This window comes from Amia ocellicauda, chromosome 2 (assembly GCF_036373705.1).
Source record: "Amia ocellicauda isolate fAmiCal2 chromosome 2, fAmiCal2.hap1, whole genome shotgun sequence".
Taxonomy (NCBI): Eukaryota; Metazoa; Chordata; class Actinopteri; order Amiiformes; family Amiidae; genus Amia; species Amia ocellicauda.
In genome coordinates, this window is record NC_089851.1 from 3,540,974 (window position 1) to 3,565,498 (window position 24,525).

The 24,525-nt window shown below is 40.3% G+C and overlaps 1 protein-coding gene across 1 annotated transcript; it reads left to right on the forward strand.

Annotated features, from left to right (window-relative positions):
* The first annotated feature begins 1,648 nt into the window (after nucleotides 1-1,648).
* On the forward strand, nucleotides 1,649-22,824 carry LOC136712216 (polymeric immunoglobulin receptor). The gene is made up of 8 exons (XM_066688703.1): nucleotides 1,649-3,068; nucleotides 9,717-9,760; nucleotides 9,953-10,159; nucleotides 14,233-14,452; nucleotides 14,972-15,116; nucleotides 15,468-15,562; nucleotides 20,839-20,891; nucleotides 21,810-22,824. The coding sequence occupies exons 1-8, from the start codon at nucleotides 2,666-2,668 to the stop codon at nucleotides 21,978-21,980; spliced, it is 1,338 nt and encodes a 445-aa protein (XP_066544800.1). The 5' UTR covers nucleotides 1,649-2,665; the 3' UTR covers nucleotides 21,981-22,824.
* The last annotated feature ends 1,701 nt before the right edge of the window (nucleotides 22,825-24,525 follow it).

The window sequence follows — 24,525 nt, forward strand, 5'->3', positions numbered from 1 at the left end:
GTCTGGTCTTAACCAGGTCTCAGTCAAGGTGAGCACATCTATGTGTGTGTCAGTTATGGTGTCATTTATTAAGGCTGCTTTGCTAGGTAGTGAGCAGATGTTTAAGACAGCAAGCTTATACATGGGAGGAGTAATGTGAGCAAGTAATTTCTGTCTTGTAGTTTTAACTTTTATTAGATTGTTGAAACGAGGGCCCTGAGAGGAAGGAATACATCCAAGCCTATGACAAATGACTGTTTTAATAGGTTAACTATTGATTTTGTTTGTATAAGATTTAATCTCAGGACTATGTACTTAATTGGATGCCCCCAGGCAGGGATCTAGGATCGGGGTCAGGTTATGCTGGGAGTTACAGGCAGACTGCAGTGTAGGACTGCGAGCCTGCAGCCTGACCGGTGCTCTGAGGAGTCACGCTTTTAAACAACTAGCTATATTATCAGATAACATTAGCGCTCCTCTCCAGCTCGGATGGAGCCCATCTCTTCTGTATAAGCCAGGCCTTTCCCAAAAACAATCCCAATTGTTCACAAAAACGAAATTATTTGATGCACACCAGCTTGTCAACCAGCTATTTAGAGAGGACAGCCTGCTGAAGGCCTCATCCCCTCTGTGTAATGTTGGTAGCGGGCCAGAGACAATTATATTCTGACATCGTTTTTTCGCTGTTTTGCATAGTGATGTAAGATTTCTTTTTAAAATCTCTGATTGTCTGTGTCTAATATCGTTATTGCAGCGTGAATAACCACAGTAGAAACGTCGCCGCCTGGCAATTCGTCCAATTTAGCTTCGATGTCAGAGACTCTGGCTCCTGGGAGGCATTTTACTTGTACTGCCGGTGACACAATCTTTATATTTCTAACTATGGAGTCTCAAAAACGAGCCCCTTCTCAAATCTGTTCAGGGTCCGAACGGGAGACCGACACGCCGGAGCTATAGGAGGTGATATTAACGAACAGTGTATTTCAAAATTATTATTATTATTTTAATTAAATACAAATACAAGAAAAGACTGCGTAGGTACTTTTTCAGACAAAGGCAAACGCTGAAGTGTGTCTCATTGTGCGCTATTAGCTTCACCTACACCCTCCTCACTCAAGTGCACACTCTGTGACGTCAGCACAACGTCACGCAAAGTGTACACTTGTCGATGGGTGTCGGAATAAGTGTTGGATTTGGGACGCAGCCTAATATTAGTCATATATTATATGTTTTCCTCCTGCTCCCTTTCCCGTAGTCCTTGACTGTGACCTACATCTTGACAGCACTTAGCTTTCACCGTCCAGGATGTAGGACCTCACTTACTGTACTTGTGTAAATTGTAATTTGTAAAATGTATTATATTTTGAATTGCTATGTTTTAGTTAAATTGAATTTGTATCGATTAATGCCTTGTATTTCTCTGTATTTTTGCACTTATGTTGTAAGTCGCCCTGGATAAGGGTGTCTGCCAAGAAATAAAAATAATAATAATAATTTATTTATAATTGCAATGTTAGCTACCTAGCTTAATACATATTGATAGGCATTTCTAAAAATATATTTAAGCAACTACATATATTTAAATACTTTCCCCCCTGTACCAGCAAAAATGCCCGGTCCTATTTTATGTAATACATTTTTAAGACTGAACTGTAAATGTTAATGATCACTCTTCGAAATTATTAATTATTCTTGTTAATCTCAGTATTAATGCTATGCAAAATGTAAATATATAAAACAGTTGATATTGTACTTACATTTCACGGTTAAGAGAACAGCCTGGTAGGGTAACGTTTGCTAATTCCACTGATCTTCTTTTCCCGGTTTTTAAATTGAAAATAAATGCACCTCAGAGCCAAGTCCCGCCTCCAAGAGTTAAACAACCCAATCAAACGCGTGATCTACGACCCGCCTTCTAAAGCCAAGTGACCAATCAGACGCGTCATCCTGTTCTGCCCCGGGGCAGCGCTGGCCGCTCAGGCCTGACTTCCGCTTCCGCTGGTCCTTCCTATATACCCTAACACTGTCTTTTTTAATGCTTCCCCACACTGTTAGGATGGAGAAAGTGAGGAGTCCACATAGACTCCTGGGTCTTTCTCATGCGTTACTTCATCTAGTTCTGTTCCTCCCATAGTGTCATTATAGGGACATTTGTGTTACCTGCATGTAATACCTCGCACTTGTCCACATTGAATTTCATCTGCCAGGTGTCGCCCACAACTGAATATTATCTGAGTCCCTCTGAATAGTCTGTGCTGCCGAGATTGTATCTGCTGAGCCGCCTATTTTAGGATCATCTGCAAATTGTGTGAATCTCGGGATCTCTCCTATATTGAGTGTTTTATACACGAGTAAATTAACACAGAAACAGCTTTGTGAGCTGCGCTGAGCACTGATGGAGATGAAACGTTTGCTGCTTTTTCTCTTGAGCCTTTAAGACCTGATTCCACAAAGAAAATGTCTGTTTCCTTCCAGTGCAGTGAGCGGACAGGATCTCTCTCTCAATAACAGACACATTATACACTGGAGCCGCTGTCATACATACACAGCGCCATTACAGGGGTCATGCCCCTAGAGAGAGAAAAGCGCTGAAGTAAAGACATTACGAGATTAATTACATAGACAATGAAGGTGAAACACATCAAAACGTGCACAAAAACACCAGTGTTACACGTTATAGATAAACATGTGTTCAGCGGTTCTATATAAAACACATGGTCAGGTTTTAATCCTTTCCCGTCGCGCTGCTGTTGCAGGTGCTGATGCCGTGTCAACACTGAGAGAGACCATCGTCCGGACAGGAGCATCAGTCACCATCCCTTGTCACTACGAGGACAAACACAAAAGCCGTGTGAAAACCTGGCTCCTTTACGATAAGTGGCGCAAATTCAATACTCTTATAAGGACTGACTCTCCAATCACAGACAGTGATAAAGTGTCCATCTCTGACGATCCAGCCCAGGGGGTCTTCACTGTGACCATGAGGGGACTGGAGACGGGGGACACAGGCCATTACTATTGTGCTGTGGAGACAGAGGGGCCCAGGACACGTGATGACAGAGCATACCTGCACATCACAGTTACTGCAGGTAAGACCTTAAAATCATCTTCCACTCACTTAGTTAAAACATCAAAGTTTATTTGTCACATCCACAATGGCAGTGAGATGCTTTTTCTAGGGGCCTCCTAACTGTATATACAGTAATAATAATATTAAAGTCAATATACAACCATGAATATATATAAGAAAAACACAACAAAATCAAGTAAAATCAAGTGTATGTGTTACAGGTTTCAGATCGGTGTCTGACCGGGTCCTGCAACTTGATAGTAATAAACAGAGGAGAAATATTTGTTCAATGTTCTTCCTTCTGGCATCCAGTTTGTGTACATACACACCGTTTCACATTACTGTTGTTTCAAAACAAGCGTTTCCATAAGTCTGTATGTTTAATTGGAATCTGAATACCAAAGCAACAACATTTCTGCCACCACAGTTTCACAGTAATTCACAACAATTTGACCATCACAGTTTTACTTAATAAACATAAATCAACTGTTTTGCACAACCAAAAGAAAAACCCCTACGCATTGAGATAGATGTCTACCATTTCGCGTTTTTTTACACTAATGAACATGTATGAATGAAAAGCTACAGTTCTACACCTCACCAGTTAGCAGACAAACACCTCCATAATCAAGAGATAGTTATATTTCAAAAATATAAACACATATTTTCCGTTTACAGTTAGTATTTTTTTTTTTACATTTCTTTAAGTATTTCCCATAAAACACATTGTTTGAAAACGTACCATCAAACTTCTAATAATAAACATAACATCTTAGTCTTCAACAGTTTATAATTACATAAATCGAGTTTTTAAAGAAAAAATAAGGTATTACCGACCTTGATTGTAATAAACACAGGAGAAATAATTGTTCAATGTTCTTCCTTCTGGCATCCAGTTTATTGTGCCACAAAGAAGGACTTTCCTCTGTTTTCCTGGCTGCTGCGCCCCCTACTGCACAATCCAAAGAACAACAATGAAAGATTATTGCTTTGCATTTATAAAAAAACAATATTACAGAGAAACAGAAAATAAATAAAAATAAATAATTAAGGGGTGGCTAGTTTACGTTAAACTTTGAACTGTAATGCATGCTATTTCTAAGCCGCTACATATGCATAAATACAGGGCAATGCAAATGGACAATGCAAGTACACAGATGTGCAAATGAGCACATCAGTAAGATATATACACTGAAGCAGACAGACTGTAGAATAATGTTCTGTATAGTTGATTATGATTAGACACATAGAATTACAACACTATCACACTTTATTCCCACAAGAAATGCTTTTTTGTAATTTTCACACATTAAACTTTCTCCATTATAGTCTGTGGGAGTTTTTTTTAGCTGAAATGCGTTGAAATGCCACTCAAGTTGGAACATGTAGAAGTGATTGGGTGAAATTGGGATTTAAAATAAAGGAGTGAATGTCTCACAGTTTAGCAAATAATGTGTAAACTTCAGGTTCACAGACGTATAAATCATCTTTGGTAAGTTGTAAACATTCAGTTTACAAATGTTAAATTACACAAACACTAGGCAGAGGTGGAAAGAGTACTGAAAAATCCTACTCAAGTAGAAGTACTGTTACTTCGATGAAATTTTACTCAAGTAGAAGTAAAATTACTGGTATAAAAAACTACTCAAGTAAAAGTTAAACGTAGATCATTTAAAAAGTACTTGGAGTACAAATTACCAGGGGTGTAAAGTAATACTTCGATCCTGTACTTAAGTACGTTTTTCGAGTATTTGTACTTTACTTAAGTATTTATTATTGGTGGCTACTTTTACTTTTACTCCACTACATGTATGAACAGAATAATGTACTTTTTACTCCACTACATTTCCCACAGACGACTCGTTACTGTTACTCACTTCCAGTAAGTTGTTAATATGGATATTAAACGGGCTATATGTTTCATTCTGCAACTCCAGAGCACCATTCATACGTCAGTCACACATTTTACCATTTGGGAAACAATACGTATTTTGATTGGCCTTCACGCAGCGGAAAGGCGGGTCAATGTCTGCTTTCAAAGTAGTATGCGCACAACGAAAAAACGAGTTTCACGGCACAGCTGCAGGATCAAATACATGTAACGTTAATAATGGTATGCAACATGATCAGTTTAGCTCTAGTGCCCACAATGCAGAAAGTGCGGGCGGGAGTTAGTCGAGTTGCGGGAGAAACAGGACACGCACACCCGCCCTCACAGCGCATGCGTGCTGCGTCCGAGCGGCGGGGCGGCGGTGAGTGTGTAGTGCGGAGGACAGTGTTGTTTGCTTTGAAATGCATTGTGTTGCATGGGGAGTGTTATTCGGGTCATTAGCAGCTGTGTTGTGTTGCATAGATCGATGGGTATTGTGCATGCAGCTGTGTTGTCACAATGTGTTGTTTCGAGCCGGTTATGAATGGTCCTTGTTGTAAAGCGGTGCAGTGACCTGTATTCTTGTGGCAGGTATAGCTCTCCAGTCTCACGCATTGCCTCTTGTTGAATCCATCTTTTATCTGTGCATGTTTTTTCCCCAATAAGTCAGACCGATGAACCAGAAATATGTGAAGAGAAGTGTATTGCGATACAAGCAGCTTGGAAGAATGTGATCGCAGAGGCACTTTACACACATTTATATGATATAGTACATGACGCGGCGGACTGCCAATCTCCTCAGACATGTCAGTCTCTTTAGGACATATTACAGATCTAGTTGCTGTGCAGACAGGGAATTTGTCCGTTGTCATAACTCATAGCACAGAGAGCAGTCCGACTATATTTTTGACAGTTTCTCTTGAGAAACAACAGACAGTCCGGATACTTGTTCGTCCTGTTTATTTCAAGAACGTCACGTACAGACAACATTAAGTCCAGACAGGACGAGGGCAGCGTTGGGCACTCCTCCTCTTAACACAATCAAGGTGGAGGATTTAAAGAACTGCAAACTATTTTACCCTTTGAGCCCCAGCCTCTTCACCCCTACAGTCTTAAGCATTTGCCCCAGACATTGTTGCGCCCACCCCCCTCTGGCTCCTGCTTTACACCGGGGCATCGGTATCTGTCACTGCATTTTTATTCTTTTGTGACAAATGTCATGCATTGCCATTTTGAGAACTTGAGAGCTATGCAAAAACATTGCGTGTAATTGCAATATCGATTATTGTACATCCTGTGTTATCATCGACTGGAAAGAGTTGGGCCCCCTCACTCATTTCTGATGCCCCTTGCGAGTTAACGGTGCCGCCGGGCCGGACAGAGATCCGCTGCTTTGCCCTAATTTCATTCATGTCCCCGACCTTCACATGAATGAAATGCGAGTCGCATCTTCTACAGGCTCGTCCTGCTCAGACAGGAATATAAAGAGCTGGTGCTTCACACTGGACGCGAGTAGAGCTGCTGTGTTTCAGTAGGAGCTGCACAGTAGCATCGTCTGCGTTCTACATTATTATTACTATAAGACAATTAATTAATTAATGCTTTCTACATTATTATTACTATAAGACAATTAATTAATTAATGCTTTCTACATTATTATTACTATAAGACAATTAATTAATTAATGCTTTCTACATTATTATTCTAAGACAATTAATTAATTAATGCTTTCTACATTATTATTACTATAAGACAATTAATTAATTAATGCTTTCTACATTATTATTACTATAAGACAATTAATTAATGAATGCGTTCTACATTATTATTACTATAAGACAATTAATTAATTAATGCTTTCTACATTATTATTACTATAAGACAATTAATTAATGAACGCTTTCTACATTATTATTCTAAGACATTTAATTAATTCATGCTTTCTACATTATTATTACTATAAGACAATTAATTAATTCATGCTTTCTACATTATTATTACTATAAGACAATTAATTAATGCTTTCTACATTATTATTCTAAGACAATTAATTAATTAATGCTTTCTACATTATTATTACTATAAGATAATTAATCAATTAATTAATGCTTTCTACATTATTATTCTAAGACAATTAATTAATTAATGCTTTCTACATTATTATTACTATAAGACAATTAATTCATGCTTTCTACATTATTATTACTATAAGACAATTAATTAATTCATGCTTTCTACATTATTACTATAAGACAATTAAGTGATTAATGCTTTCTACATTATTATTACTATAAGATAATTAATTAATTAATGCTTTCTACATTATTATTCTAAGACAATTAATTAATTAATGCTTTCTACATTATTATTCTAAGACAATTAATTAATTAATGCTTTCTACATTATTATTACTATAAGACAATTAATTAATTCATGCTTTCTACATTATTATTACTATAAGACAATTAATTAATTAATGCTTTCTACATTATTATTCTAAGACATTTAATTAATTAATGCTTTCTACATTATTATTACTATAAGACAATTAATTAATTAATGCTTTCTACATTATTATTCTAAGACAATTAATTAATTAATGCTTTCTACATTATTCCACCGCCACTGCAAGAATCTGACCAATCAGCAGTGACGTCAACTCACGTGGAAACACGCTCAGTGTACGCATGCGCCCCATAAACAGCGTGGACGACGAGAAGTGAATTAATGAGCTGCAGCAATAATTACTGTATCACTACATTAAAGACAAGCAAAAACATTCAATAGACAATGCGTGGGTGAACATCACAGCAGCTCTAGTGACAGCTGTCCATAAAACATACAGTATTAATAAATAATATGCATAATTCAATGTGATTTTTACATATTAACTTTATGATTCACTTTATGATATAAATAGTATAATTGTATATGAGAAAAGGTCCCGAAATCATGTCCATGGTGATGTTTACACTTTATATAAAACACGTTTTAAGATGGCATGCGTAAGGACAACATCAAATTTTATATTATATATATATATATATATATATATATATATATATACACTCACCTAAAGGATTATTAGGAACACCATACTAATACTGTGTTTGACCCCCTTTCGCCTTCAGAACTGCCTTAATTCTACGTGGCATTGATTCAACAAGGTGCGGAAAGCATTCTTTAGAAATGTTGGCCCATATTGATAGGATAGCATCTTGCAGTTGATGGAGATTTGTGGGATGCACATCCAGGGCACGAAGCTCCCGTTCCACCACATCCCAAAGATGCTCTATTGGGTTGAGATCTGGTGACTGTGGGGGCCAGTTTAGTACAGTGAACTCATTGTCATGTTCAAGAAACCAATTTGAAATGATTCGACCTTTGTGACATGGTGCATTATCCTGCTGGAAGTAGCCATCAGAGGATGGGTACATGGTGGTCATAAAGGGATAGACATGGTCAGAAACAATGCTCAGGTAGGCCGTGGCATTTAAACGATGCCCAATTGGCACTAAGGGGCCTAAAGTGTGCCAAGAAAACATCCCCCACACCATTACACCACCACCACCAGCCTGCACAGTGGTAACAAGGCATGATGGATCCATGTTCTCATTCTGTTTACGCCAAATTCTGACTCTACCATCTGAATGTCTCAACAGAAATCGAGACTCATCAGACCAGGCAACATTTTTCCAGTCTTCAACTGTCCAATTTTGGTGAGCTTGTGCAAATTGTAGCCTCTTTTTCCTATTTGTAGTGGAGATGAGTGGTACCCGGTGGGGTCTTCTGCTGTTGTAGCCCATCCGCCTCAAGGTTGTACGTGTTGTGGCTTCACAAATGCTTTGCTGCATACCTCGGTTGTAACGAGTGGTTATTTCAGTCAAAGTTGCTCTTCTATCAGCTTGAATCAGTCGGCCCATTCTCCTCTGACCTCTAGCATCAACAAGGCATTTTGGCCCACAGGACTGCCGCATACTGGATGTTTTTCCCTTTTCACACCATTCTTTGTAAACCCTAGAAATGGTTGTGCGTGAAAATCCCAGTAACTGAGCAGATTGTGAAATACTCAGACCGGCCCGTCTGGCACCAACAACCATGCCACGCTCAAAATTGCTTAAATCACCTTTCTTTCCCATTCAGACATTCAGTTTGGAGTTCAGGAGATTGTCTTGACCAGGACCACACCCCTAAATGCATTGAAGCAACTGCCATGTGATTGGTTGGTTAGATAATTGCATTAATGAGCAATTGAACAGGTGTTCCTAATAATCCTTTAGGTGACATATATATATATAATATATATATATACGTATTATGAAATGTGAAAGCGCTTTGAAATGCCTCCATCTAGTATTACACCTGTTCATATCCGTACAGTAAACGCGCTTTCAACACTACAGTGCCTATAATATAAAATAATTAGCATCAAACAGGTGACTGATCAAACATTGATCCAGAGACCTGGGTTTGCAACGAGATCGAGTTTGAATTGCACAGGAAAGACAAACTTGCCGAGCCGATCACAGGGCAGGCAGACGAGCTATAGCAGCTGCAAATCTGCTAATAAAATAAATAATGACAATAATCTATTCATATATGTGTAGCGAGGGCTACTGGGTGCACGATTGTGCACCCAACTACGCCACTGAAAGTGAAATATAGGGGACACACATTTAGGCTCTGAAGCACCCTATCAATCCAGCTAGTCACTATAAGAGTAACTGGGCCCCCACCCAAACCCGCTTACTCTTTTCTAGGCGCCTCTAAGACTCTCGGCTTTTAGCCGATTTTCAGATCCAATTCCATACAGATTTTGGCTGCAGTACCACCAGGACCCGGTACAGGCAGGGGCGCTAAAGAGCACTGGATTGTGGATAGTGAACCCCATAATATAAACCATACAATACACGCCATAAAATCATAAAAACAAAGATCCACACAAATGCCGCCCTCTCCACGATCGCTAATGAACACAATAAACTCTTCTCTGCGCGAATAATGTCCTCAGTGTCTCTCGATCGTGCGGTCAGATGATGCAGCGGCTCGGATCAGTGAAGCGCAGCGGCCTCCGCAACCACAGCTGGACCGACAGCAAACAGGACAGACCCGGGGCAGGACCTTCAGAAGAGCAGGGGCCGTTTCAGCAGCAGCTCCACACCTTAAAACAGGGGATCACAGTTAAAACCACAGCACAGAGACCCGCCCGGCTGGGGATACAAACCAAGCTCCTTCAATCAGTCAGAGCCCAAGCCAGTCTAGTAATTGGCTCTCACACAATTAACTACAAGTGAATATATGAAAGAAAAGTGCGCTGAAAGTAAAGAAATAACGTGATTAAATAATAAAGGTAAACATATCAAATAACGCACAAAAACAGTGTTACATATGACTTGCAGAAAATCACGTTTCAGGAATCATCACGATTAAAACTCTCACAATGACTAAGTGTTATTACAAGCCCAGATGGCGGGCTATATTGTAGTCAGTATATCCTACCGCAAGGACTGCAGGCTCCGCGGTTGCAGAAGAAAGTTTATAACTTTTTACATTTGAGCAGTTCACAGCTGAAACGCCTTAGAGGAATTTAATTCAAATATTTAGGACTTAGAAGAACGGATAAGCGGAAGAAACGCCCGCATCATAACCAAGTGGGCGGCGCTGCTTTCTTATATCTGTTACAGTAGTATAAACCATTAAACAAGTTTACAATGCATGCGATTAATTTAAATATTATGCAAACATTACAAAGTATTTGAAATATATCTGCAAACTTTGTGTAAACCATAAGTATTTTGATTAGCTTTCATATACAGCATGTTAAAAAAAATGCATTCTAGTTATATGTAAATATAAGGCCCACCAAATAGTTTACCATAGTTATGTTACAATCTGTTTCTGTCAACAATACAAAAATGACATGACCATGACAGTTTAAACTTGTGTAAATCAAATGGTTTACTGCATTTGTAAACCATTAGTTTCATGCAGTGTATATACAGCCATTACATTATAGAGGATGTAAGTATCAATCAATCCATTTTTATTTGTATAGCGCCCTTCGCAGGGTAGCAACAGAGCGCTTTACAAACTGGTAAACATACAACAAACGTATAGCAAAATAAAAAAACATAAATACAATAAAATCAAATATAGACCTGTAAACATTATACATGATCTAGAATAAAGTGAGTGAACATTTAAGTAAATAAGCCATTTAGGCACGGAGGAGAGAAAAACAATAAACTCCTATGGATGGCATGTAGGAGAAAATGAATCTCTGGGGGTCCACAGCTTAGGGCCCAGGCCTAATGGTTGCCTCCCCTCCAGGCAGTGTAGTTGTTACAGCAGGAAGGAGATCAGAAAGTTATTTAATCGGTGCTGCTGGCTGTGCTCTTCCCTCTGGAGGAGGCCTCTCACTGGCCATCGGGGGTGGAGGGCTCTAGGAAGAGTCCTGGTGGTTCCAAACTTCTTCCATTTACAGATGATGGAGGCCACTGTGTTCATTGGGACCTTCAATGCTGCAGAAATATTTCTGTACCCTTCCCCAGATCTGTATCTCTATACAATCCTGTCTCGGCGGTCTATAGACAATTCCTTGGACTTCATGGCTTGGTTTGTGCTCTGACATGCACTGTTAACTGTGGGACCTTATATAGACAGGTGTGTACCTTTCCAATTCATGTCCAATCAACTGAATTTACCACAGGTGGACTCCAATCAAGTTGTAGAAACATCTCAAGGATGATCAGTGGAAACAGGATGCACCTGAGCTCAATTTTGAGTGTCATGGCAAAGGCTGTGAATACTTATGTACATGTGCTTTTTCTGTTTTTTATTTTTAACAAATTTGCAAAGATTTCAAACAAACTTCTTTCACATTGTTATTATGGGGTATTGTTTGTAGAATTTTGAGGAAAATAATTAATTTAATCTATTTCGGAATAAGGCTGTAACATAACAAAATGCACTGTACATCTGAGAATTTATGTAGAACTGATATGTCATTTATTGTATTTAAATTTATTTCTAAGGTCTTTCACATATGTCTTAGCTTTGTAGCATGCCATAGCCTAATGTAAGGTAAAAACAAATGAATGCATGCACACAAATAGTAACACTATTTTAAATACTTGTTTAATAATTGATTTAGTAGTATTAAGTTCCTAATATATATATATATATATATATATATATATATATATATATATATATATATATATCTCAAATTAGATTTCCACATGGTCTTCATCTGAGGCAAATTGATCTGCTTGAAGATGGTATTGCCAGGAGCTCACTGACACTAACTAAAATGACTAAAAAGTTTTGAAAGGTATGTACTTGGAAATAATTATACAATTATTATTATGATTCAAATACTGTACATAACTTATAATAAGGCTTGCTCTCCTCTGAACTGCCTCTAGAGCAGCGATATCTTTCTTGAAGTGTGGAGCCCAGAACTGTCCACAGTATCCAGATGAGCTCTAACTAGTGCATTGTACAGTCTGAACATCACTGCCCTTGTTCTCAATTCTACACTTTTGACAATATACCCTAGCATTGTGTTTGCCTTTTTAATTGCTTCCCCATATTGTTTGGCTGGAGAAAGTGAGGAGTCCACATAGACTCCTAGGTCTTTCTCATGCGTTACTTCATCTAGTTCTATTCCTCCCATAGTGTAATTATAGTGGACATTTCTGTTACCTGCATGTAATACCTTGCACTTGTCCACATTGAATTTCATCTGCCAGGTGTCGGCCACAACTGAATGTTTGCCAACTATCCCAGTGTCCAGATCATTAATATAGATTAGAAAAAGCAAAGGCCCTAATACTGATCCCTGTGGATCTCCACTAACAACCTCACTCCAGTTAGAAACAACTCCTGTAATCAACACCCTCTGCCTCCTATACATCAACCAGTTCATAATCCATCTACTTACATTACCCTGAATGCCTACAGCTTCCAATTTGAGGATCAGTCTGTGGTGTGGAACCTTATCAAAAGCTTTTTGAAAATCTAAGTATATCATATCATATGCTTTCACATGATCTACAGCTGGAGTTGCATGTTCAAAAAATTTGAATAAATTAGTAAGACATGATCTGCCTCGTCTAAACCCATGTTGACTATCTCCAAGAATATGGTTTTCATTGAGATGCTCCTTTATTTTCTGTCTAATCATTTTCTCCAACAGTTTACAGGTGATGCAGGTGAGAGTGATTGGTCTGTAATTTCCTGGCTCAGTTTTGTCCTCTTTCTTGTGGATTGGTTTGACATTTGCTGTCTTCCAGTCAGTGGGCACATCCCCTGTTCTAAGTGTCATTTGGAATACTTGAGTTAGCGGCCTATAAATAATTTCCCTAATTTCTTTAAGTACTGTTGGAAATATCCCATCTGGCCCAGGTGATTTGTTTGTTTTTAATTCTGCTAGTCCCTCCTCCTCATTCATCCTGATCTCTCTTCGGATTTGACTGGACTGATGTTATCTGTTTTTTTCTTTTGTGAAAACCTATGTGAAATACTCATTTAGAAAATTTGCCACATCTTGTTAGTTTTCCAAGATACTTCAGTTTTTGCCCTTTATCTGTTTCACTTCCTCCTTTATTGACCTCTTGCTGTTGTAATATTGAAAAAAGCTCTTTGGATTAGTTTTAGCTCCAAGAGCTGTGTTTCTTTCTATTTCCCTCTTTGCTTTCCTGATCCCTTTCTTAAGGTCTCTTTGCAGCTGAACATATTCTATGTATTTTGTTTAATCTCCATCCCTTTTGTAAGCACTATACAACATTTTCTTTCTCTTGATATTTTTTTGCATACTTCTATTAAACCATTTTGGCCAATGTTTTTTGGTCCTCAGTTTGCTAAGTTTTGGTACAAATTTCTCCTGAGCCTCTAGTAGTATATTCTTAAAATATACCCATCCATTTTCAACTGAATCTGTATCCAATGTGCTCCAATCTACCTCTTCTAAGTGCCATCTCATACATTCAAGGTTTGCTTTTCTAAAATTGTAGACCTTTGTTTTAGACTTGGTCCTTGTTTTTTTAAAGAATGCCTCAAAGCTAACCATATTGTGATCACAATTTGCCATTGGTTCTCTAACTAGTCCCTCTGACTCTATATTGGTCATTTGAAAAGACATTCAGTAAACTGAATATTTATCTTGTGAAATCAAGGGTAGGACTTTTTTTCTAAAGCTGCTCTAATGTCTCTGTCTGCAGACACTGGGGTGCCATATGTGGTCAATCCCACAGTAACAGGACAGATAGTAGGGGAGGTCAGTGTCCAGTGTCGATATGGACATCCATAGCGGTCCAGCCAGAAACAGTGGTGCAGGAGTGGAGACTGGAGCTCCTGTCAGACAGCAGGAAGCCCTGGGACTGCAGGACACGGCTCTGCCCTGATCACTGACCACACAGCGGAGGGACTCTTCAGTGTGACTGTGAGCGGACTGCGGCTGGAGGACCAAGGCTGGTACTGGTGTGTTATAGGGAACCAACAGCTTCCTGTTTACCTCATTGTCACTAACGGTAAGGGTGAATAACACTCAGGGTCAAAATAACTGAGTAAGAATATCAACAGGTTAACATGTGAATTTATAGATCTCATGGCAAATGAAACAAACTGCTTCAGTTTCAGTCTTCTTGTTTGTCTTCATATCTTGTGTCTCTTGTGCACTCTCATGGTGCTGGTGTGTTTTTGGGGACCAACAACTTCATGTTTACCTCAACGTTACTGAAGGTAAGGATTAGTAATATTTAGCATCAAGTGATAATAACAAGTTTATGTATGAATGTAAAGGTCTTGTGGCCAATACACAAACACCGCAAACACACAACAAGCTTCAGTCTTTCTTGTTTATATTATTTGTAATACAGTAAAATGCTATTATACACATTTTAAGTACACATTTTTGTAATTTCAGGTTGTATGGATTGTAGTGCTATCTCAATTTAATTTTAAAAGTCGTGGAAAAACATTGCACATAGATGTTGTTTTGTTTGTTTTTTGTGTGATTTTAAGATTAATTGTGAATCGCTCTATTACAGCTGAAACAACAGCAACACCAGCAACTACATCGCAGCAAACCTTTTCAGCTGTTCACACAGCTCCACCTACAGGCCAGTCCTCCAGCCTGCCTTCTGAAGATAAAGACAACGGAGGTGAAGGAGGTGAGAAGCACAACGCCAACAGGTACAGATATTGTTGAAATCTTGTTCACTGTTATGGACAGGGCTGTTACACACCCATCTGTCAGAACAAAATACATATAACTGTGGAAGAGGCAAAGAAGCATGGAAGATGTATGTTTGGAATAACAAGAAGAGATAGAAAACAAAATGAATAGAATAGGGGGTTAATGAGTACAACCTGTAATGGGAAGGACACTTTGATATGGTTACCAACTGTCAAAGGGAAAATATATTATGGAGGGTAATTGCCAAGTGGAAAGTTTCTCCTGTAACAAATGTGACAAAGACCCAGTAATGACCCATTGAAACCCATCCAGAAGGTCACTCACTACTATTTCTCTTGCCGTTGCAGCGGAGAAATCTTGCACGGACTCCTAATAGCATGTGGACTTGTGCTCCTGCTGGGGGCTGCGGTCATAGTGACCTGGAAGATGTGGAGAAGAAAGAGTAGGTTCCTGTTGATAATAAAATATATTATCTATTAATCCATCCATCCATCTATCCATATCCAATAACCCCAGGTAACTGGGTTGCAGTAAGTCGAGACTAACCTGGCAGACACGGGGCGCAAGGCAGGGCACACCCCAGATGGGATACCAAGCCATCATGGAAATTACCTCATTTACAAGATGTTATTTATTATTATTTATTTCTTAGGAGACGCCCTCGTTCAGGGTGACTTACAAAATATAAGAGCAATACAAACTGCAGTACAGTGCAGTTCAAGGCAAAATACATTTTACAAATTCAAAATTAAGTGTATACGAGATATACAGTAAACAATATATGATAACTGATAAGTGCAGACAAGATGTTAAGTCACAGTCAAGGGCCAAGGGAAAGGGGGCATAGGGGAGATCAAAATAAACAATAAACGATAGGAGTACTAGTAAAAGCAAGAAGTAAGACATAATGTTGAATAAGTGCTGTCTTATAGGAGAGTAAATGACTAAATTACAAGTACTGTCTGAAAAGATGTGTCTTTGACTTCAATGGGAAGGTAGTTCCACCACTTAGGGGCCAGAGATGAGAAGGAGCAGCTCTGGAGGAAGGAGAGTGGAGAGGAGGCAGAGTTAGTCTTCTGGCACCGGAAGACCGCAGTGGTATGGAGGGAATGTATGGAGAGACGAGGGTCTGCAGGTAACTCGGTGCAGTGTGGTCGAGACAGCGGTAGGTGAGGGTCAATGTCTTGAACTGAATGCATGCCAGTATTGGGAGCCAGTGGAGGGAGTGGAGCAGTGGAGTAGCTCTGTTGAAGAGCTTGCGGATGTCTGTGAACTTGGGGGAGAAGAAGTAGGCAAAATCATCTGCAGAGAGAGAGGAAGGAGGAGGAGGAGGAGGGGGAGGGGGGCAAAGAGTGAGGAGAAGGTGGAGTAGTTTGGTCCTCTTCCACTTCTATTCAGCGGCGCATAGGCTGGATCGGGTTGAGCGGAGAACGGAAGACATCCAAGGCTGAGGAGGGGAGGGACGGACAGGACGAGACGTGAGAGGACAGAGGGAGTCAAGGGAAGAGGTGAGGGAGGAGGACAAAGTGGAGGTAGCACATTTGACAGATAGATGGGAATGGAAGGTAAGAGTGAGAGAAGTGGAGGCAAGGGTGGAGGGGGAGACGGAACGAAGATGACTGCGGATGGTGACTGAGGGAGTGGGTGGGGTGGGGAGGGAGGGGAAGGAAAGGGAGAAGGAGATGAAGTGGTGACCTGAGATGTCCAGGGGTGTCACAGAGAGTGTTGAAGGGGAGCAGCCTCTAGAGAAGATGAGGTCTAGCTGGCAGCCTGCCCTGTGAGTTGAGGGAGACGGGGAGAGAAGTTAAAGGAATGAGAGGAAGAAATCAGCCAGAGTGGGAGGGGTTGGAGAGGTGGCTATTGAAGTCTCCCAGGTGGATTGTAGGTGAGGACAGGGGAGGTAGGAGAGCAGAAAATTGAGTTCATCCAGGAAGGAGGCGAGTGGACCGGGAGGGCGGTAGAGAACTAGAAGGAAGAGGTGAGAGGGAGAGGTGAGTTCTACAGCGTGCAATTCAAAGCTCTTCGTGATAGAGGAGAGAAATGGGGGGACCGAGAAGAGGAGAGAAGGGGAGAGCAGGAGCCCTGTTCCTCCTCCCCACCCGGATGAGGGGAGTGGGATAGGACAAACAGAGAGGATAGGGCAGCAGGGGTGGTTGAGTTGTCCGGGGAGACCCATGTCTTGGTGAGAGCAAGGAAATCCAGGGAGTGGTGGGAGGCGAAGGCGGGGATGAAGTCGGCCTTGTTGGAAGCTGTGTGGCAGTTCCACAGGCCTCCAGAGAGGGGAATAGAGGGGAGGGAGGAGGATGGGAGAGGCAGAGAGATGAGGTTAGAGGAATTAGGGAGGCAATAGCATGCAGGTGCATGCCGAGAGGAAGGAGAGAACAGGACTGGAATTGGAGAGATAGTCATGGCTGACTGGTGTTGCTGTGCAGCGTCTCCTCACAGTCTTCTCTTCGCTGGAGTCCCACAGCTAGAGTCCCTGCCCTTTGGAGATGGGGCCCTTCAGAATGCAGGGCTGCTAACAGCACAATTAATGGCCGCTTTAGATCTGAATACAGACAAGGGCAGTGCTGGACACACGCAGTTACACTGATCAATAGCTCACAACAATGCTAAATAATAAAAGCCTACAATGTAACCACTTCTGAGTTACAGAAACCACGTCAATCTATGGACACAGTGCGTGAGTGCAAAGTAAATTGCAAATTAACTAACAAACAGTCGCTGCCATTACTACAATACAGGTGCAGTATACACCGATCAGCTATAACATTATGACCACTGACGTGAAGTGAAGTGTGAGGTGAAGTGAATAACACTGATAATCTCGTTATCATGGCACCTGTCAGTGGGTGGGATATATTAGGCAGCAAGTGAACATTTTGTCCTCAAAGTTGATGTGTTAGAAGCAGGAAAACTGGGCAAGTGTAAGGATCTGAGCGACTTTGACAAGGGCCAAATTGTGATGGCTAGACGACTGGGTCAGAGCATCTCCAAAACTGCTGCTCTTGTGGGGTGTTCCCGGTCTTCAGTGGTCAGTACCTATCAAACGTGGTCCAAGGAAGGAAAAGAGGTGAACCAGCGACAGGGTCATGGGCGGCCAAGGCTCACTGATGCACGTGGGGAGCGAAGGCTGGCCAGTGTGGTCTGATCCAACAGACGAGCTACTGTAGCTCAAATTGCTGAAAAAGTGAATGCTGGTTGTGATAGAAAGGTGTCAGAACACACAGTGCATCGCAGTTTGTTGCGTATGGGGCTGCGTAGCCGCAGACCAGTCAAGGTGCCCATGCTGACCCCTGTCCACTGCCGAAAGCACCTACAATGGGCACGTGAGCATCAGAACTGGACCACGGAGCAATGGAAGAAGGTGGCCTGGTCTGGTGAATCACAAGTTCAGGGTGTTGACTTGGCCTCCAAATTCCCCAGATCTCAATCCAATCAAGCAATTTATGGGATGTGCTGGACAAACAAGTCCGATCCATGGAGGCCCCGACTCACAACTTACAGGACTTAAAGGATCTGCTACTAACGTCTTGGTGACAGATACCACAGCACACCTTCAGAGGTCTAGTGGAGTCCATGCCTCAACGGGTCAGGGCTGTTTAGGCAGCAAAAGGAGGACCTACATGTAACTATAGGAAGCCGACCTGTGGCATAACGCACACAGATTCTCTTCTACCCGGTAATTTGGGAATTTCACCCAAAGAAATACTTAAAACTAAAGACCAATTCCCCAATGCAGGCCCCCCTTAAACAAATAAGAGTAAGCAGAGACGTGCAAATAAAAGACAATAACAGTTTATTCTGTATATGACAGGACTAGTTAAAAGTATTCAAAACCGATTACAATACATACAAGCACAATCAAACAATCACCACCAGGGGGCAACCAACACTCGCTTCAGCCTAACCAAAATAATACATGACAAGTCAAATTACATTAATCATAAACCCAGAACCAGTGTATATATGTATATATATGAACTACAAGAAAATCACTGCACACATACTTTTCAAAAACAACCAATTATAAAGTGAAAGAAAAATCAAATATATAGAAACAAACCATAACCCAATCACTTGTCCACTGTAACAGATTAAAGCTGATTACGTTCTACCACCCCTCCCACTTACATACAAACACAACCACAAAACAAAATTACATACAATAAAAGAAAATATGTAGAAAACAGCAGCTGACTCTCTCCTGTCTGAAAGATATAAAACCCACATTTAAAATGTCACCATGGTGACCAGAACAATACCTCAGTGAGTTCAACTCGCCCTACATTACCGTGGCAATGGATAACATTTACTCCGAGATGCAGCTTACCCCACACCCGTACATTTAATACAACCTTACCTCCCGGTACCGCAATGTCCTGCGTCACAAAAGAACCTACAAACAATAAAAATAATTATAGCTAGCCAATAAAAAATAAAAACATACAGAAATACAAACATTAAAACAAAACATACCTCTAAGCAAATCGAAACCAACTCAAGCTCTCTGGCATAAGGGAAGGTAGAGACTTGCTCCCCACGCTAGGAAGCTAATTTTCATATCCCATACCCGTGGAGCCCATTAACGAAGTTACCTGCACCAGCTGCATTTAATAATGAGGACCAATTAACCTCACCGGTTACATACACAATATTAGGCAGGTGGTCATAATGTTATGGCTGATTGGTGTAGCTCTCTTCGCTAAACAAGTGAACATGTAAACAACCAATGTATCACTTAGTTAAACTAGTAAACACGTAAACAACCAATGTATCACTTAACTAAACTAGTAAACACCTTAAAAAAACGATACTTAGCTGAGCTGAACTAGGCGACTGCTCTGCTGGCTTGTCTGGCCGTCCACTGACAAACGACAACAACACCACTGCGAAGTAAAGGTGAAGACCGGCTAATTTAAATTTAAATTAGACAGGACAGAGAGCACACAGTATGTTTAGTGCTATAAAGAACATGTGTCATGTGACAGAGCGTTGCTTAATTATGATAAATAAGCCTCACACAGAGATACTATTCATAAGACAAGAACAAAATCACTGAGCACAAAATACAGCAGTGTTGAATCCAAACTTATCTGTATATGGATTTTTTCCCAATAAGTCAGACCAATGAACCAGAAGTATGTGAAGATAGAAGTTTATTGCGAAGCAGCTCGGGAGAAAAATACCCATAGAGGCAGTCTCTATGGAAGCAGTTTCTCAAAGGCACTTTCCACACACACACGTATTTATATATAGTACATGACGCAACGGACTCTCTTCCAATCTCTTTAGACATATCAGTATCTTTAGGACATATTACAGCCTTACAGATCTTGTTGTTGGGCAGACAGGGAGTTATGTCCGTTATCATAACGCATACCACGAGGAGCAGTCCGAGAATATTTTGACAGTTTCTCTTGAGAACCACAGAGAAAAACAACAGACATTCTGGATACTTGCTCGTCCTATTTATATATAAAGAGCGTCCAGACAACAGACAAAAGTACAGACAACATTAAGTATAGACAAGGACAGAGTTAGTCACATAGCACTCCTCATTTTAACTTCCTCAAAGTGGAGGAGGATTTTTAGAACTATTTATTTAACCATTTGAGCCCCAGCATCTTCACAGCAGGATCAGGTAACTGGGCCTTGGGCATCACAGATTGCGGTATCTGGCACGTGTCACCAATGACCCTCGTGTCTGTATTTTAGAGGAAAGGAGGAGAAACAAGGAGGAAGCAGACCAGGGTCAGAATAACTTCACAGTAAGTAATTGTGTTTTCTTCCTTTGTAGTGAGTCTATACAGAACTGAATGTTAAACTAACATAAAAGGTGAAGCCTGCACAGGAACTTTCTCTTTTGCCTCTTCGCTGGACCTGAGATTCTCTGTGTCTGTGTGTTGCAAATAGACCTTTTGTAAACAACTTGCATATTTGGTGGCTGGTTTTCACTTAGTGTAGTGTTATCCACCACTGTCCTGCGCTACACACTTGTCTGTGTGTGTTGTTGTTAATATATTTTTTTAGTATTAACACTACCGTTCTGTGCCGTCCGGCTGCGCTTTTGGTTTCAGTTTCAGTCTTCACTCATAGAACGATAGGTTGCGAATGCAAGCCCAGTTATCTGAAAAAGGAAGCACTGCCCAAGGGGGAGGGGTTTCTGCACTCAGCCGTAGGAACCTGATCGAAACGTCACTCTATCAAAGCTGCCATTGGCCCCTGTGCACGTCACACAGAACAGGTCCCTTCCCACTTCCTGTAACTGAACAAGTGGAAGTTCCTGTCCAGGCGTCACCTTTTATAAATACAGAAAGTGGGAAGGGACCTGTTTGAGTGACTGGCACAGGGGCCATTGGCAGCTCTGATAGAGTGGCCTTTTCGATCAGGGCTGTTAAAAATCACATAGAATTATTTATCAGCATACACCATACGCTCAACACCATACGTAACAAAATGAAAGTTTTCAGGCTGTTCAGCCTCTGTGTTTATGCCAGAGAGGTGAGATACCAGACAGATTGTACACCTTAGAAAATTACAGAAGAAATATACATAAGAACTACAACTGAGGGACATTTTGTATCTGCTCTGTACTTTATATTGTTGCTGAAATGTGTACATATAGTGTAAAGACTGTTCATACATATTGAGCTAACACACATTAAATATTTTTGTTCCGCTCCCAGGCCTCCACTCTCCCTGCGAGTGATGTGCTGTACGCTGTAGTTTCCTTCCAGAAGAAAGCCTTGCAACAGGAAGAAGTACCTTTGATTTTATTTTCCAGTGGAAAGCACTTACGTGAAATTAAAATGAAATCAATAACAATTCTGTGCCAAAATGAGAAAATAATCAGATAGGAAGCAGGAAGCAGACGTTGTGCATCAGGGTGCCTGTGACACTGTGCTCTATTTCATATTTTTAAATGTGTAATTTACAGTTAAATTAATATAGTTTTATAAGATAATCTTAAATACATGTTTGTTGAATCAGTTACATAAAATATCAGAGTACGGGGATTAATTTCACAACAAGGCATTAAGAACGAGTTAAATAATAAAAATATATAATTCCTATAGCATAATTCATTGTAAATATATTCATTGAGCACAAATTACTTCACTTAAGGTTCTATACCTGGCTGTGGTCATTATTATTGAATGATATTGAATAAAAGCGAATCGCTCAGTGAAAACATGGTGCCAGTACACTGAGTGGTTATTTAAAGTTCCTTTGTACATACGAACATAAGAACATAAGAAAGTTTACAAACGAGAGGAGGCCATTCGACCCATCGTGCTCGTTTGGTGTCCATTAATATCTAAGTCTAAGTAATATCAGTCTATTTTTAAATGTTCCCAAACTTTCAGCTTCTACCACATCGCTGGGTAGTTTATTCCAGATTGTGATGACTCTCTGTGTAAAGAAGCGTCTCCTGTTTTCCGTTTTTAATGCCTTGAAGACCAATTTCCATTTGTGTCCCCGGGTGCGTGTGTCCCTGCTGATCTGGAAAAGCTCCTCTGGTTTGATGTGGTCGATGCCTTTCATGATTTTGAAGACTTGGATTAAGTCCCCACGTAGTCTCCTCTGTTCCAGGATGAAAAGGTTCAGTTCCCTCAGTCTCTCCGAGTAGGACTTTCCCTTCAGACCTGGAATACGTCTGGTTGCTCTCCTCTGAACTGCCTCTGAACTGCACAGAACTGCACACAGTATTCCAGATGAGGTCTAACTAGCGCATTGTACAGTCTGAACATCACTTCCCTTGTTCTAAATTCTACACTTTTGACAATATACCCTAGCATTCTGTTTGCCTTTTTTATTGCTTCCCCACGTTGCTTGGATGGAGAAAGTGAGGAGTCCACATAGACTCCTAGGTCTTTCTCATGCGTTACTTCATCTAGTTCTATTCCTCCCATAGTGTAATTATAGTGGACATTTTTGTTACCTGCATGTATTACCTTGCATTTGTCCACATTGAATTTCATTTGCCAGGTGTCAGCCCACAACTGAATATTATCTAAGTCCATTTGAATAGCCTGTGCTGCCAAGATTGTATCTGCTGAGCCACCTATTTTAGTATCATCTGCAAATTTGACAAGTTTGCTAATTATCTCAGAGTCCAGATCATTAATATAGATTAGATAAAGCAAAGGCCCTAGTACTGATCCCTGTGGAACTCCACTAACAACCTCACTCCAGTTAGAAACAACTCCTCTAATCAACACCCTCTGCCTCCTATACATCAACCAGTTCATAATCCATCTACTTACATTACCCTGAATGCCTACAGCTTCCAATTTGAGGATCAGTCTTTGGTGTGGAACCTTATCAAAAGCTTTTTGAAAATCTAAGTATATCATATCATATGCTTTCACACGATCTACAGCTGCAGTTGCATGTTAAAAAAAAATCTAATAAATTAGTAAGACATGATCTGCCTCGTCTAAACCCATGTTGACTATCTCCAAGAATATGGTTTTCATTAAGATGCTCCTCTATTTTCTGTCTAATCATTTTTTCAACATTTTACAAATGATGCAGGTGAGACTGATTGGTCTGTAATTTGCTGGCTCAGTTTTGTCCCCTTTCTTGTGGATTGGTTTGACATTTGCTGTCTTCCAGTCAGTTGGCACATCCCCTGTTCAAAGTGTCATTTGGAATAATTGAGTTAGCAGCCTATAAATAATTTCCCTAATTTCTTTAAGTACTGTTGGAAAGATCCCATCTTGCCCAGGTGATTTGTTTGTCTAGTCCCTTTAGTACCTCCTCCTCATTTCTCCTGATCAATCTTAGGGTTTGACTGGACTGATTGTCAACCTGTGACATGTTATCTGTTTTTTCTTTTGTAAAAACCTCTGTGAAATACTCATTTAGGACATTTGCCACATCTTGTTAGTTTTCCAAGATACCTCCATTTTTGCCCTTTATCTGTTTCACTTCCTCTTTTATTGACCGCTTGCTGTTGTAATATTGAAAAAAGCTCTTTGCATTGGTTTTAGCTCCAAGAGCTATGTTTCTTTCTATTTCCCTCTTTGCTCTCCTGATCCCTTTCTTAAGATCTCTTTGCAGCTCAACATATTCTATGTATTTTGTTTCGTCACCATCCCTTTTGTATGCGCTATACAACATTTTCTTTCTCTTTATATTTTTTTGCATACCTCTATTAAACCATTTTGGCCAATGTTTTTTGGTCCAATACGGATAATAGCTTCACTGTTCAATTGTTTTAAGTTGGATTGGACAAAACTGATTTTCTATTCTGTGTTTATTTGACGTGTTGCTGCATTTTTGCTGCAAGGTTTTTCATATCTTGGAAAGGGGATGAATACAAGTAGAATGGTGGGCTCCATAGGCGTTGCCTAATATTTTATGGCATGTGACGTCACTTGTTTAATTATTCCTACG